Consider the following 12519-nt stretch of genomic DNA (forward strand, 5'->3'; position numbering starts at 1 on the left):
ATTTCAACAATATGAAGGTAGTGCACCTGTTCTTCTTCTCTATTGGTCGATGCATGACTACAGTACCCACGAAACCCTGCGCTCAGCCTCTCGCTCACTCTGTGCTCTGCGCCAGTCTGTTCAGGGAACCAGTTCGCTTGGCCTTTTTTCTGCCTTCTCACTGTTGCCTGGTGTCAACCTACACCCAGTAGACATATCCCTCCCTCTTCAACGACTGCTTCCAATTTGCCTTCACTTTTCTTATCACAAGCACTATTGGCTTTTGCGCTGCCAGTCAGACACCTCTACCGTAGCTGGAGTTTAGTAGCAACAGCTCGGAAACATCTGGCTGCCGCAGCCCTTCTCTCTCCGCTCGCTCGGTCCGTCTTTCCTGCCACTGCAGGTTGTTATGGACATTTGTTGAAAGTCAATCTAGTTATTTTTCAGCCTCAATAGGATTTGACGAAGGACGCAGGAAGACATTGGAGCTTGTTGTCTGTAAGTGCCTTTAATACCACAGTCCGAAAGGTTGATGAAAGGAGGTTAAAGAATGAAAGAGGAAAAAGTAATAATCCTTTCTAGCGACTGTTGTGTTCACATAATAGTTGCTATGTTAGCTACTTCGTAGTGCCTGTCGGCATTGTATCGGGGCCTGCTACAGAACTGCTATAGCCTACTACTGATCGAACGTGTACTTTTTTTTGTTAACCATGGTGGTTAGCTAGCTTGATTGCGTTAGTGTGTGGGCGCGAGAGATATTGTATTTGTAGTCTTGCGAATGTTCTGTTGTGTTGCTCGCGACAGTCTTCCATTCTGGAACCAGCAGCGCAGAGAAATGTTGGTAGCCAGACCCTGGAGGAGTAGCCTACAGAGGTTGACAGATACATTGATCAGTTGCTTGTATCGGTAGTAGTGTGTCATGCCCGGTCTCAAGAAGTTTATGGAAGTAATGGCTAATTTATGACAGTTGTTTCCTGTCTTTTGATCTTTTTGTAGACTAGGCTAATCCAAAGAAAGGCAATGGCAATGATACAATGTATATATTTGGATTAAGTGTTATGTGTTGCAAATTGTAATATTAATGTTGTAACATTGTTGCCAATTACCCAAACACACTCTAGGGCTATTTATTGATACATGATATCATTTTTGTGTGTGAAAGGAATAGACTGTTCTGTGAAAGCCTCGGATCCTGAATCGGTAATATAGGATAATTATTTAGGTGCAACTCCAATTTTCCAATTTGCCTGCAGCGTCACTGATTTGAAGGTAATGTAAAGATATATATGAATAACATAAGATATCTGGCCATAGGTTTGTTCTATCAGCCTACATATGGCCTATATATTCGTGTGTTTCTCCTCATTCTAAAGTATAGCATTAGCATAAATTGCAATTAATTCCTAAAGGTTTTGATCTTGTACATTTTCATAACAAAACTTGATAATTATATTACATCACTGAAGCTGGAGTCTTATATCTCCCTCACTAACCTGAAGCATCAGCTGTCAGAGCAGCTTACCGATCGCTGCAGCTGTACACAGCCCATCTGTAAATAGCCCACTCACCTACCTCATCCCCATATTGTTTTTTTGCTCCTTTGCACCCCGGTATCTTTACTTGCACATTCATCTTCTGCACATCTATCACTCCAGTATTTATTTGCTAAATTGTAATTATTTCGCCACTATGGCCTATTTATTGCCTTACCTCCCTAATCTTACTACATTTGCACACACTGTATATAGATGTTTTCCATTGTGTTATTGGCTGTACGTTTGTGTAACTCTGTGTTGTTTGTGTCGCACTGCTTTGCTTTATCTTGGCCAGGTCGGAGTTGTAAATGAGAACTTGTTCTCAACTAGCCTACCTGGTTAAATAAAGGTGAAATAAAAAATAAAATACATTTAAGACATGCCCCTTATGTCAACAGGAACATGTTGAATGTCTTGAATGTAAAGTTTACATCTATATAGGCTACACAACATTTTTTTAATATATGATCAAATCAAAGTTTATTTGTCACGTGCGCCAAATACAACAGGTGTAGTAGACCTTACAGTGAAATGCTTACTTACTAACCAATAGTGCAAAAAAGGTGTTAGGTGAACAATATGTAAGTAAAGAAATAAAACAACAGTAAAAAGACAGGCTATATACAGTAGCGAGGCTATAAAAGTAGTGAGGCTACATACAGACACCGGTTAGTCAGGCTGATTGAGGTAGTATGTACATGTAGATATGGTTAAAGTGACTATGCATATATGATGAACAGAGAGTAGCAGTAGCATAGAAGAGGGGTTGGCGGGTGTTGGGACACAATGCAGATAGCCCGGTTGGCCAATGTGCGGGAGCAGTCTATTGTTATTGTTTATTATTGTTATTGTTTCATATGAATAATAATGTGCTGCATATAGATGTGTGGCTGTGATCCATTCACATGGCAGATAAATGAATTCCTTGTGGAATAAAAATACCCACTGAAATATTCACACGAAAGAGTGGAATACTTTCACAAAAGAAAGCAGAAGCTGTAGTCAGTTTTAGGCAGCCCATTAAGGAATAGTGTAGTTTTTGTTTCATTTAGAATATCACCCATGAGGTCAATACGATTGTTCCCATTGTTATTTTCTACATTTTTCTGTCAGTTGTCCAAAGGGTTAGGGAAATGAATTACGGTAATGGCAAGGGCAGTGAACCATACAAAAGTTGAAAACAATATCAGCTGCGTGGATCTGTCAGTTGAAAATGTGCTGGGCTGGCCTTTGTTTATGGTTACTGGAAGGAGAGCAGGCGGCAAAAAAAACACACAAAAACTTGAGGGTATTTAAATTCATTGCGCAGGAAACTAGGTTAGAAAAAAAGTGTTGGTTTTCACACAGACCTATTTTCATAAGTTCTCCTTTAGAGTGAAGACGTAGGGGGAAGTTGTCTAGTTTTCCACCCAAGCACCTCAATACATGTACCCCCTTTTTTTTAGAGAGAGGGGAGAAAAAATAACCAAAGTTGTATAAAGGAGAGGCTGGTGGCAGAGTGTAGAGGAGTAGCATATGGCTGTAAAAGGAGCACAGCTGGAGGTAGCATTTCCATCTGAACATGATGTCAGAGCAGCTGACAGGCTGCCATCCCCCAGTCTTTTATTCTAATGCACAGACTGGGAGTTAGTGTGTGTGCGGATCTGTGTGCAGGAGGAGGTATCTCATTCCCCTCCAACATCTCCTCCGCTTTGCATCTGTCTTCCACAGTTTGCATTTTTCTTTCTCCTACCCCCTCATTGATTCTGCAAAAAAGCTGCAGCCGGCCCAGCTTTTCTACTACAGTGGACTTAATCAAGTTGATGCATACTGCAGGTACTGTGGGAAGGGGTCCGGAGCCCTGGGAGGGTTTTATTTTGTATGAGCTCTGGCTTTTCCAGGGCTTTTCCCAGGGTCAGGCTACTTTTAGTCAGAGCTCTATGGAATAGGAAGTGAAGGATTTAGTCTACATGTTGTGTATGTGTACAGTAGTTGTTTACTGTAGCTAAGCAGGGGACTGGTGTAGTCAGGAAGAGCTTTCCTAGTTTTTCTCTGGTTTGTAGTGAGCAAGTTGGGCTTGGAGTTGAATGTTTGTTGAAATTATTGTCATTTGTTTCAACCAAAATACATTTCTTAATTTGTGTTTAACTAATGATTAAATGCAATTTAACGTGTATTTATTGTCTGGTAAACACAGTATTAAATTGATCAAATCTGATCCAACAGATAACTGCTACTATCAAAATTGTAAATCTTTATACTCAAAGTTATTCTGGTTAAAACATCCACAAGCAATGTAAAAAAAAAAAAAAATACAAATCTATAGGGTAATTTCTACTAAGAATAATTCAACCTTTTAAATCTAACTTTTGGGGCGGCAGGTAGCCTAGTGGTTAGAGCGTTGGGCCAGTAACCGAAAGGTTGCTGGATCGGATCCCAGAGCTGTTGTTCTGCCTCTGAATAAGGCAGTTAACTCACTGTTCCCCGGTAGGCTGTCATTGTAAATGAGAATTTGTTCTTAACTGACTTTCCTAGTTAAATAAAGGTTCAATAAAAAAATACAAAATAACTGTATTTGAAATGACTTGAAAGCCTGATGTCCTCTTTCCCTGGCTTGTGTTCATTTTTTCTGTTGGTGGTGACTAATTTAGAAGTTGCAGATTTGAGCTGCCTGAATTGGCTAGACAGCTGTAATCGCACTCCTCCTAGTCTTAATCTCTTTATCTGGGCAGCAGCTGCCATATGGCCACAGTCAGCTGGATCAGATGTTTGTAAGCCTCCTTCTCCGTCCCTCTCTGTCCTGACAGACCCCTAATTTGATCGCTGCTACCTTGTGAGTTGTCCTACTATCTTTATTTTTAGCCATCTTAAGGATTAGGATGGCTGTAGACTACAGGGCACTTAAAGTGATTGTACTGTAAATCTTCAGTGCGTTCTCTTTCGGGAGGATGTGCGGTTTCTAGAAAGATTTGAGGAGGGGGAGCGTGGGGTGGTGGGAGTTGCCTGGGTGTTGGACATCCTTGTCCCTGTAAGCCTCCCATTAAGGAAACTCTGCTCCAGTGAGGGGGATCACACACTTGTTCACTCACATTCAAAAGGGTTTATTTAACTGCTTAATGTTCAGGCTCATGTATTATTTCAGGCAAAAAAAAAGATACTTGGTTTACAGGTGTGATCTTTTTTTTTCTCATTCAAAAGTATGAATCTCTATTATTCAAGTTTATTTAATGAAATGCTTTTCTGGAATAGGACTCTCTTTTTAGCAAATATAAATAGCAGTGGGAGTTGACAATAAAAGGCCTTTTGTAATTACCAACAAGGCAACCTGTTTTTCAAACCATTCAATTCCGCGTGTACAGTCGTTATTCTCAGTATACTTACAGTAGGCCTCTGGAATCGGTAGCTTGTGTATGTGAGGATTGCATGTGTACCTGAAATCCTGTTACCTAAAGAGTCTGGCCTGGCCAATGTGGGTTATTAAAAATAACCTCACTAGGAGCTGGGAGAGTAAAGCGTGGAAGCAGTTCAGTTAGCAGGCGGGCGGGGAGACATCTGTGTGACCAGGAGGAGGTTAGCTGCTGAAGCCTCTCTGTGATCATGTGGAGCAGCCATTGGTCGCAGTCTAGAGCAACACCTCTCCCAAATATTGTCCGGAAACATTTAGGTTTATGGAGCAATTAGACTCTACCTGTTTTTTATTTGGTGTTTGTGTGTCTGAAAGTTGGAGTTTGTTGGTGGTAAAACATGTTAGCAGAATCTAAAAAGGAAAATGTGTCTTTGGTGATGTTTTAGTGACAGTTTTGTAAATGTATTTTAAAATGTCAAGGATTTCTTGTGTAGGCACATTTTTGTTCCCTTTTGGGTGAGTGAGAGAGAGGGTGAGTGAGTGAGTGAGTGAGTGAGTGAGTGAGTGAGTGAGTGAGTGAGTGAGTGAGTGAGTGAGTGAGTGAGTGAGTGAGAGAGGGTGAGTGAGTGAGAGAGAGAGAGAGAGGGTGAGTGAGAGGGTGAGTGAGTGAGTGGGTGAGTGAGTGAGTGAAAGAGTGGGTGAATGAGTGAGTGAGAGAGAGGGTGAGTGAGTGAGAGAGAGGGTGAGTGAGTGAGTGAGAGGGTGAGTGAGTGAGTGAGAGGGTGAGTGAGTGAGTGAGAGGGTGAGTGAGTGAGTGAGTGAGTGAGTGAGTGAGTGAGTGAGTGAGTGAGTGAGTGAGAGAGAGGGTGAGTGGGTGAGTGAGTGAGAGAGTGGGTGGGTGAGTAAGAGAGAGTGGGTGCGTAAGAGAGAGGGTGAGTGAGTGAGTGAGTGGGTGAGTGAGTGAGTGAAAGAGTGGGTGAGTGAGTGAATGAGTGAGTGAGAGAGAGGGTGAGTGAGTGAGAGAGAGGGTGAGTGAGTGAGAGAGAGGGTGAGTGAGTGAGTGAGAGGGTGAGTGAGTGAGTGAGAGGGTGAGTGAGTGAGTTAGTGAGAGGGTGAGTGAGTGAGAGGGTGAGTGAGTGAGAGAGAGGGTGAGTGGGTGAGTGAGTGAGAGAGTGGGTGGGTGAGTAAGAGAGAGTGGGTGCGTAAGAGAGAGAGTGAGTGAGTGAGTGAGTGAGTGGGTGAGAGAGAGAGTGAGTGGGTGAGTGAGAAAGAGGGTGAGTGAGTGAGTGAGAAAGTGGGTGGGTGGGTGAGTAAGTGAGAGAGTGGGTGAGTGAGTGCATGAGGTGAGAGTGGGTGAGTGGATCCAGACAGATTGTCTACAAGCTAAAACAAAAATTATGTACCTCTAACATCTTCTAAAATAATGTACCTCTAACATCTTCTAAAATAATGTGCCTCTAACATCTTCTAAAATAATGTACCTCTAACATCTTCTAAAATAATGTGCCTCTAACATCTGCTGTCTGTTCTAGGTTATGAAGACATCATGGAGTTCCCAGACCACAGCAGACATTTGCTACAGTGTCTGAGTGAGCAGAGGCATCAGGGTTTCCTTTGTGATTCCACTGTGCTGGTCGGCGATGCCCAGTTCCGGGCCCATCGAGCAGTGCTGGCTTCATGCAGCATGTACTTCCATCTCTTTTACAAGGACCAGCTGGACAAAAGGGACATTGTTCATCTGAACAGCGACATTGTTACAGCCCCAGCGTTTGCTCTCCTGCTGGAGTTCATGTACGAGGGGAAGCTCCAGTTCAAAGCCCTGCCCGTGGAGGATGTGCTGGCTGCTGCCAGCTTCCTCCACATGTACCACATTGTCAAGGTCTGCAAGAAGAAGCTGAAGCACAAAGCCACTGCGGAGGCAGACAGCACCAAGAAGGAGGAGGACGCTTCCAGCTGCTCTGACAAACTAGGGAGCTTCTCCGAGGGCAGCACGGGCCAACCAGCCACAGCTGACCTATTGCCCAGTGACGATGAGGACCTGGAGTCCAAGCAGGACCCCAGTAGCCTGTGGATAAGGCTACCCACTGACCGGGCAGGCACCCCGGCCACTGCCACCAGCCCAGGGGAAGATGGCAGTCCCCCCAAGCTGCAATCCCCAACTGGCAGCCCCAGCAGCTCTATAGGCTCCCTGTCCCGGAGGTCTGTGGGCTCCCGTGGCTCCCGCAGAGTGTCGTCGGATGCAGACTGTGTCCTGGACTTGTCTGTGAAGTCCAGCCTGACTGGGCCCAGCGAGGCCTTGTCCAATAACCCTTACTTCTGTGGTGTGGTGATGCCAGATAGCCTGCAGGGCACCCTGGTCCAGGTGAAGCAGGAGAAGAACACGGGCTCAGACCATGAGGACCTGGTGAGTGGTGACTACGAGATGGACCACAGCGGGCCCAAAGCCACCCCTCCCAGAACCAACGGAGGTCTGAACCACCACTTGGTCAGCAGCCATGCTCACAGACGCCTGGAGGCCCACCTGTCAGCCCTGCGTGATGCCACCCTGGCCAGTGAACTGGAGCGTGACGACAAGGTCAGCAATAATGACATGCTGGGTGGAGAGAGTGAAAGGGCCCAGGTTGAGACGGCCAGCATCGACAGCACCCTGCTGCCCTACGTGTCTAATATGCTGAACGCCCCTCACACTCAGATCTTCATGTGTCCGCTGTGCAACAAGGTGTTTCCCAGTCCGCACATCCTCCAGATCCACCTCAGCACACACTTTCGCGAGCAGGAAGGCGTGCGCGCCAAGCCCGCCAGCGACATCAACGTGCCCACCTGCTCCATCTGCGGCAAGACGTTCTCCTGCATGTACACCCTGAAGCGCCACGAGCGGACTCACTCTGGAGAGAAGCCATACACATGCACCACGTGCGGTAAGAGCTTCCAGTACTCTCACAACCTGAGCCGGCACGCCGTGGTGCACACCAGAGAGAAGCCGCACGCCTGCAAGTGGTGCGAGCGGCGCTTCACCCAGTCCGGGGACCTGTACCGCCACATCCGCAAGTTCCACTGCGAACTGGTCAACTCGCTCTCTGTCAAGAGTGAAGGCCTCAACCTACCCACCCTCCACAGGGACTGGACCATAGAGGATAGTTCTCAAGAACTGTGGAAGTGAAGCCTGCTGAAATAATCAGGACTCCTTTGTTTTTAAGCTAAATGAGTGAGGTGTCAGTGAAGGTTGGGCAGAGAGGTAAGGGAGTTGGAGCACGGGTTGTGGGTAGGTTGGGCAGAGAGGTAAGGGAGTTGGAGCACGGGTTGTGGGTAGGAGAGGGGTCTGATTTAGTCATGTTTCTTGTACGTACATTACCAAATCTGGTTAAATGGCACTTTAATAGAACATGAAGATGTTACTACTGTTTTCAGTTCCAGTCCTTCGTTCTGTTCTAATCTTTTATTTGTTCAGATTTAGTTCAATATAAAAAAACATGGGCGCTGGTATCAACAGCCAGTGTTATGTCATCTTCTTGTGTATAGATACACTCCTTAATCTAAGGCACACCTTCAACGACAACCATATGAAGTGTTCAGGTAACACACTGACGTTGAAGATTATTAGAATACACTAAACGGGTACTGCTCATCAATTTATACCAGTACACATATGTGTGTGTGTATTAATATGTGTGTATATAGTGCACTATATTTTTATTATCAAATTTCATTGGTGTGTGTGTGTGTGTGTGTGTGTGTTTAAGGAAACTGGAAAGAGGTCTTCTCTAACAAGCTTCTGCTCCTTAAGCTCTTGACTGATGAAAGACATATGGCACTCATGCAATGTACAGCTTCCTTTTTCACATGAATTCAAGTATTTTCTAAAATTCTTTATGAATGATTATTATACAATTTCTTAAATCTATCTGCTGCCTTTAAACATCCCTTTAATTTCATTTGGCTGTATCCTATAGGTTTCTGTAGTGATTATGGATTTATTTTTGGAAAATGGGATCTGATATTGCATGAAGTCCAACCTGTATATTTGAAATGTGAATTACTGTATAACTGTACACTGTAATTGAGCAAATATAGAACAGACTATGTGAATATCCAAGGGTGCAGTCGGTTAAGAAACACAGAATATTCCAGTTATGGAAAATGCATGAATATGATTTTTTTTTTTTGGGGGGGGTGTATTCTAAATGAACTTATTTAATTCTTAAGTAGTTTATTTCTTTTCTTTGCTCCTTTTGAGAGTCTGTCGGGACTCCTTTGAAATGTTCTTCTGGGCTGTGAAGATATTGTGTCAATGCACTGGTCTTGGGTTTGTGTTTGTGTAACGGAATGTGAAGTTTGTCTTCAGACTGACAGAGGTGGCAGTGTGGGCTGAACGCCAGTAGTGACCTAACTTATCTACTGAAGATCTCCTCTACTGTGTTTGCCTCCCGCCCACACAGCACTTCATCACAGTCTACTCTGCTGCATGGTGATCAAGGAGTTAAGGTTCCCAACTACTGTAGCTATATCCAGTTAACATTCTGCTTTGGTATTTTCTGCTTTCTCATCGACATTAAGTAAGCGTTGTGGGTAATTTATTTATATTTTTATTTGACACTTGTTTTCTAACTGTGCGGCCAATGAGAAGGTTTCACACTGATCTATGAGAGAGATGCTCACCTGCTCATACCTGAGTACTCCTGAAGGTTATTTGTTTCAACAGTAAAGCCTGAGTACTCCTGAAGGTTATTTGTTTCAACAGTAAAGCCTGAGTACTCCTGAAGGTTCTTTCTGTTTCAACAGTAAAGCCTGAGTACTCCTGAAGGTTATTTGTTTCAACAGTAAAGCCTGAGTACTCCTGAAGGTTATTTGTTTCAACAGTAAAGCCTGAGTACTCCTGAAGGTTCTTTCTGTTTCAACAGTAAAGCCTGAGTACTCCTGAAGGTTATTTGTTTCAACAGTAAAGCCTGAGTACTCCTGAAGGTTATTTGTTTCAACAGTAAAGCCTGAGTACTCCTGAAGGTTCTTTCTGTTTCAACAGTAAAGCCTGAGTACTCCTGAAGGTTATTTGTTTCAACAGTAAAGCCTGAGTACTCCTGGAGGTTCTTTCTGTTTCAACAGTAAAGCCTGAGTACTCCTGAAGGTTCTTTCTGTTTTAAATGGTAAAAGCTGAAGAATCAGAGAGCAGCACTACACAATCCTAATTTGAATGTCTGTGTGTATCTGTTTGAGTGCTCCTATGTACATACTGTATGTATGTACATGTGCGTGTTTTGTACTGAAAGCGTAATCCTTACTTTTGAAGGGGGAGAATTGGCATGCTTGATTGCACCATTAAAGCTTATTTAACTGAGATTTATTGCTGAAAATATGCCTTTATGAAAATTACAGTTATAAATGATAGATTCACGAAATCATGGATACTATTACATTCAAGAGGAGATGTATTTAATCGTGAAATGATTGAGTTAACCTTAATATTATAATATCTCATTTTCATTTGAACTGTTCTTTATTTCAATATTTTATTTAGGATTTTTCACATTTTTAGGAATGTGAACATTCTGAGAAAAAAATCTGCAACTCAAAAAATGTTTGTGCACAAAAATCATGGAATCAATCAATCGAACAAAAGCAAAAGTTGAACTCTACACAAACTCAGTTGTTATTAGTATGGTTATGAATGTCTGCACATTGGCATGTCTGGCATGTCCACACTGGTCCGGGGGTTTGGTTTGCTCTTCAGTGGACGTGGTGGTGGCAGCATCAGCTGGTGACATGGGTGCTCCTTGCCAACTGCACACACTCATGGCATTTTGCACAGTGGTAATTGATCTCTTTGCATCCATGGAAAATATATCATATGTGAGTTAGCTCTCTATTTGAAGACTTATTTACAATTATTGCTGACTTCTTATTGTACTTGACCGCCTTAAACTACTGTAAACAGCTTGGTTTATTTTCACGTTATCACTGGAACACTGAAAGTCTGTGTAACTGGACTGTTTATTGACCTTTTTGAAATGGAAAGGAAGCTGTGAAATGATCCAATAAGCATCTCCGTTTACATCAATCCAACTTTGGTTACTTGAAAACAGGAAAGGGCCAATGGGGGGAAAAAACATTCAAATGTAGACGACAATGAAGAGAGGGGAGGGGGGAAATAGAAAGAAATTGGTTGAAAAGGACAATCACTGTCTGAAAAATAAGCAGATTTTGATTCAAATATATTTGCTTCCCTGTCAGATTTGGTTTATTTTTCTGGATTTAAGCATTTAGCTTTGACAATCATAGTATGTCTTGTTTTTTTCTCAAGGGGAGTAAATTCTAAGGCTGTTTAGTTTTGTACTTTTTTGGTGTGCTGTTGTTGAAATTTTTAAATGGTGTGCAAACTGCAATAAATTATAAGATCCTTAAAACTCAACTCCAATGTAAATGTGTGTTTAATTTGTCACATAAAGAGTGAATAACATGGGTCCCATTCAGTCGGCACAAAACTACTGCACATTTAGAGGATTAGTTAAATGCTTATTATACTTATTAATACAGCTTAGAGCCACAGTCATATTTTAACAGAAGGAAGATGTCATCTGCTGAAATTATTGTAATATACATTTTTTTCTTAATTTAATTTCATAAGTGTTTAAACCGACTGGACTTCTCAGAGGCCTGTATGTATTAGATACAAGCTCAATCAAATGTTACAATTACCGATGTTGGAGAAGCTACTCTGAAAATATAGTTTACCAAGCTACCTTTTACTTCACACTGGAGGAAGTTAAGCTACACTAAAGCTACCCTTAAACATATATAGTTTACCTAACTAAAGTTACTTTGAAAAAGTAGTTCACTACATCCAAATTACTTTGTGAAAAATTATCATATGTAAATATCAGATTACAAGAATAGATATTAACATAATGTTTAATTTAGCCTATTAATCACACAAACAATGTTTCAAGTGAGAATTAGGAAGGTCTGATGCCAAAAAATAAAGTAAATTCTTGCCTACTTCACCCATATTTTATTTTTGCAAATAGTAGTGTGTAGTTCCAGTAGTTAGCTACACCGCTACATGGTAAAACAGTAGTGTGTAGTTCCAGTAGTTTGCTACACCGCTACATGGTAAAACAGTAGTGTGTAGTTCCAGTAGTTGGCTACACCGCTACATGGTAAAACAGTAGTGTGTAGTTCCAGTAGTTGGCTACACCGCTACATGGTAAAACAGTAGTGTGTAGTTCCAGTAGTTGGCTACACCGCTACATGGCAAAACAGTAGTGTGTAGTTCCAGTAGTTGGCTACACCGCTACATGGCAAAACAGTAGTGTGTAGTTCCAGCAGTTGGCTACACCGCTACATGGTAAAACAGTAGTGTGTAGTTCCAGTAGTTGGCTACACCGCTACATGGTAAAACAGTAGTGTGTAGTTCCAGTAGTTGGCTACACCGCTACATGGCTAAAAGTAATTAACTACTGAAAACATAACCTTGACTTGAATTTAGTTAAACTATCACCAAGCTACTGTCACCAAGCTACTGCAAAATGTAGTTTAGTTACTTGTTGTTCACTGCTCCCCAACACTGACAATTACACACAACCCTAAGTGTGTATCATTTAATGCGATATATTAGCTATATTTACACATCTGAGTAATTCAACATATTCTAGCATTGCTCTTCAGAACTAACTATAGTGACTGTGATTC

At 42.4% G+C, this 12519-nt stretch overlaps 1 protein-coding gene across 3 annotated transcripts; it reads left to right on the forward strand.

Annotated features, from left to right (window-relative positions):
- Positions 1–396: 396 nt before the first annotated feature.
- LOC115115912 (zinc finger and BTB domain-containing protein 18-like) lies at positions 397–11239 on the forward strand. 3 transcript variants are annotated; one of them, XM_029644393.2, is made up of 2 exons: positions 397–477; positions 6372–11239. In XM_029644393.2, the coding sequence occupies exon 2, from the start codon at positions 6386–6388 to the stop codon at positions 7997–7999; it is 1614 nt and encodes a 537-aa protein (XP_029500253.2). In that variant the 5' UTR covers positions 397–477; positions 6372–6385; the 3' UTR covers positions 8000–11239. The 3 variants fall into 3 exon arrangements, with proteins under 3 accessions (XP_029500253.2, XP_029500252.2, XP_064868678.1); XM_029644392.2 differs by lacking the exon at positions 397–477 and adding an exon at positions 2347–3329; XM_065012606.1 differs by lacking the exon at positions 397–477 and adding an exon at positions 4701–5157.
- Positions 11240–12519: the final 1280 nt, after the last annotated feature.

This window comes from Oncorhynchus nerka, linkage group LG28, assembly GCF_034236695.1.
Source record: "Oncorhynchus nerka isolate Pitt River linkage group LG28, Oner_Uvic_2.0, whole genome shotgun sequence".
NCBI classification, from domain to species: Eukaryota; Metazoa; Chordata; class Actinopteri; order Salmoniformes; family Salmonidae; genus Oncorhynchus; species Oncorhynchus nerka.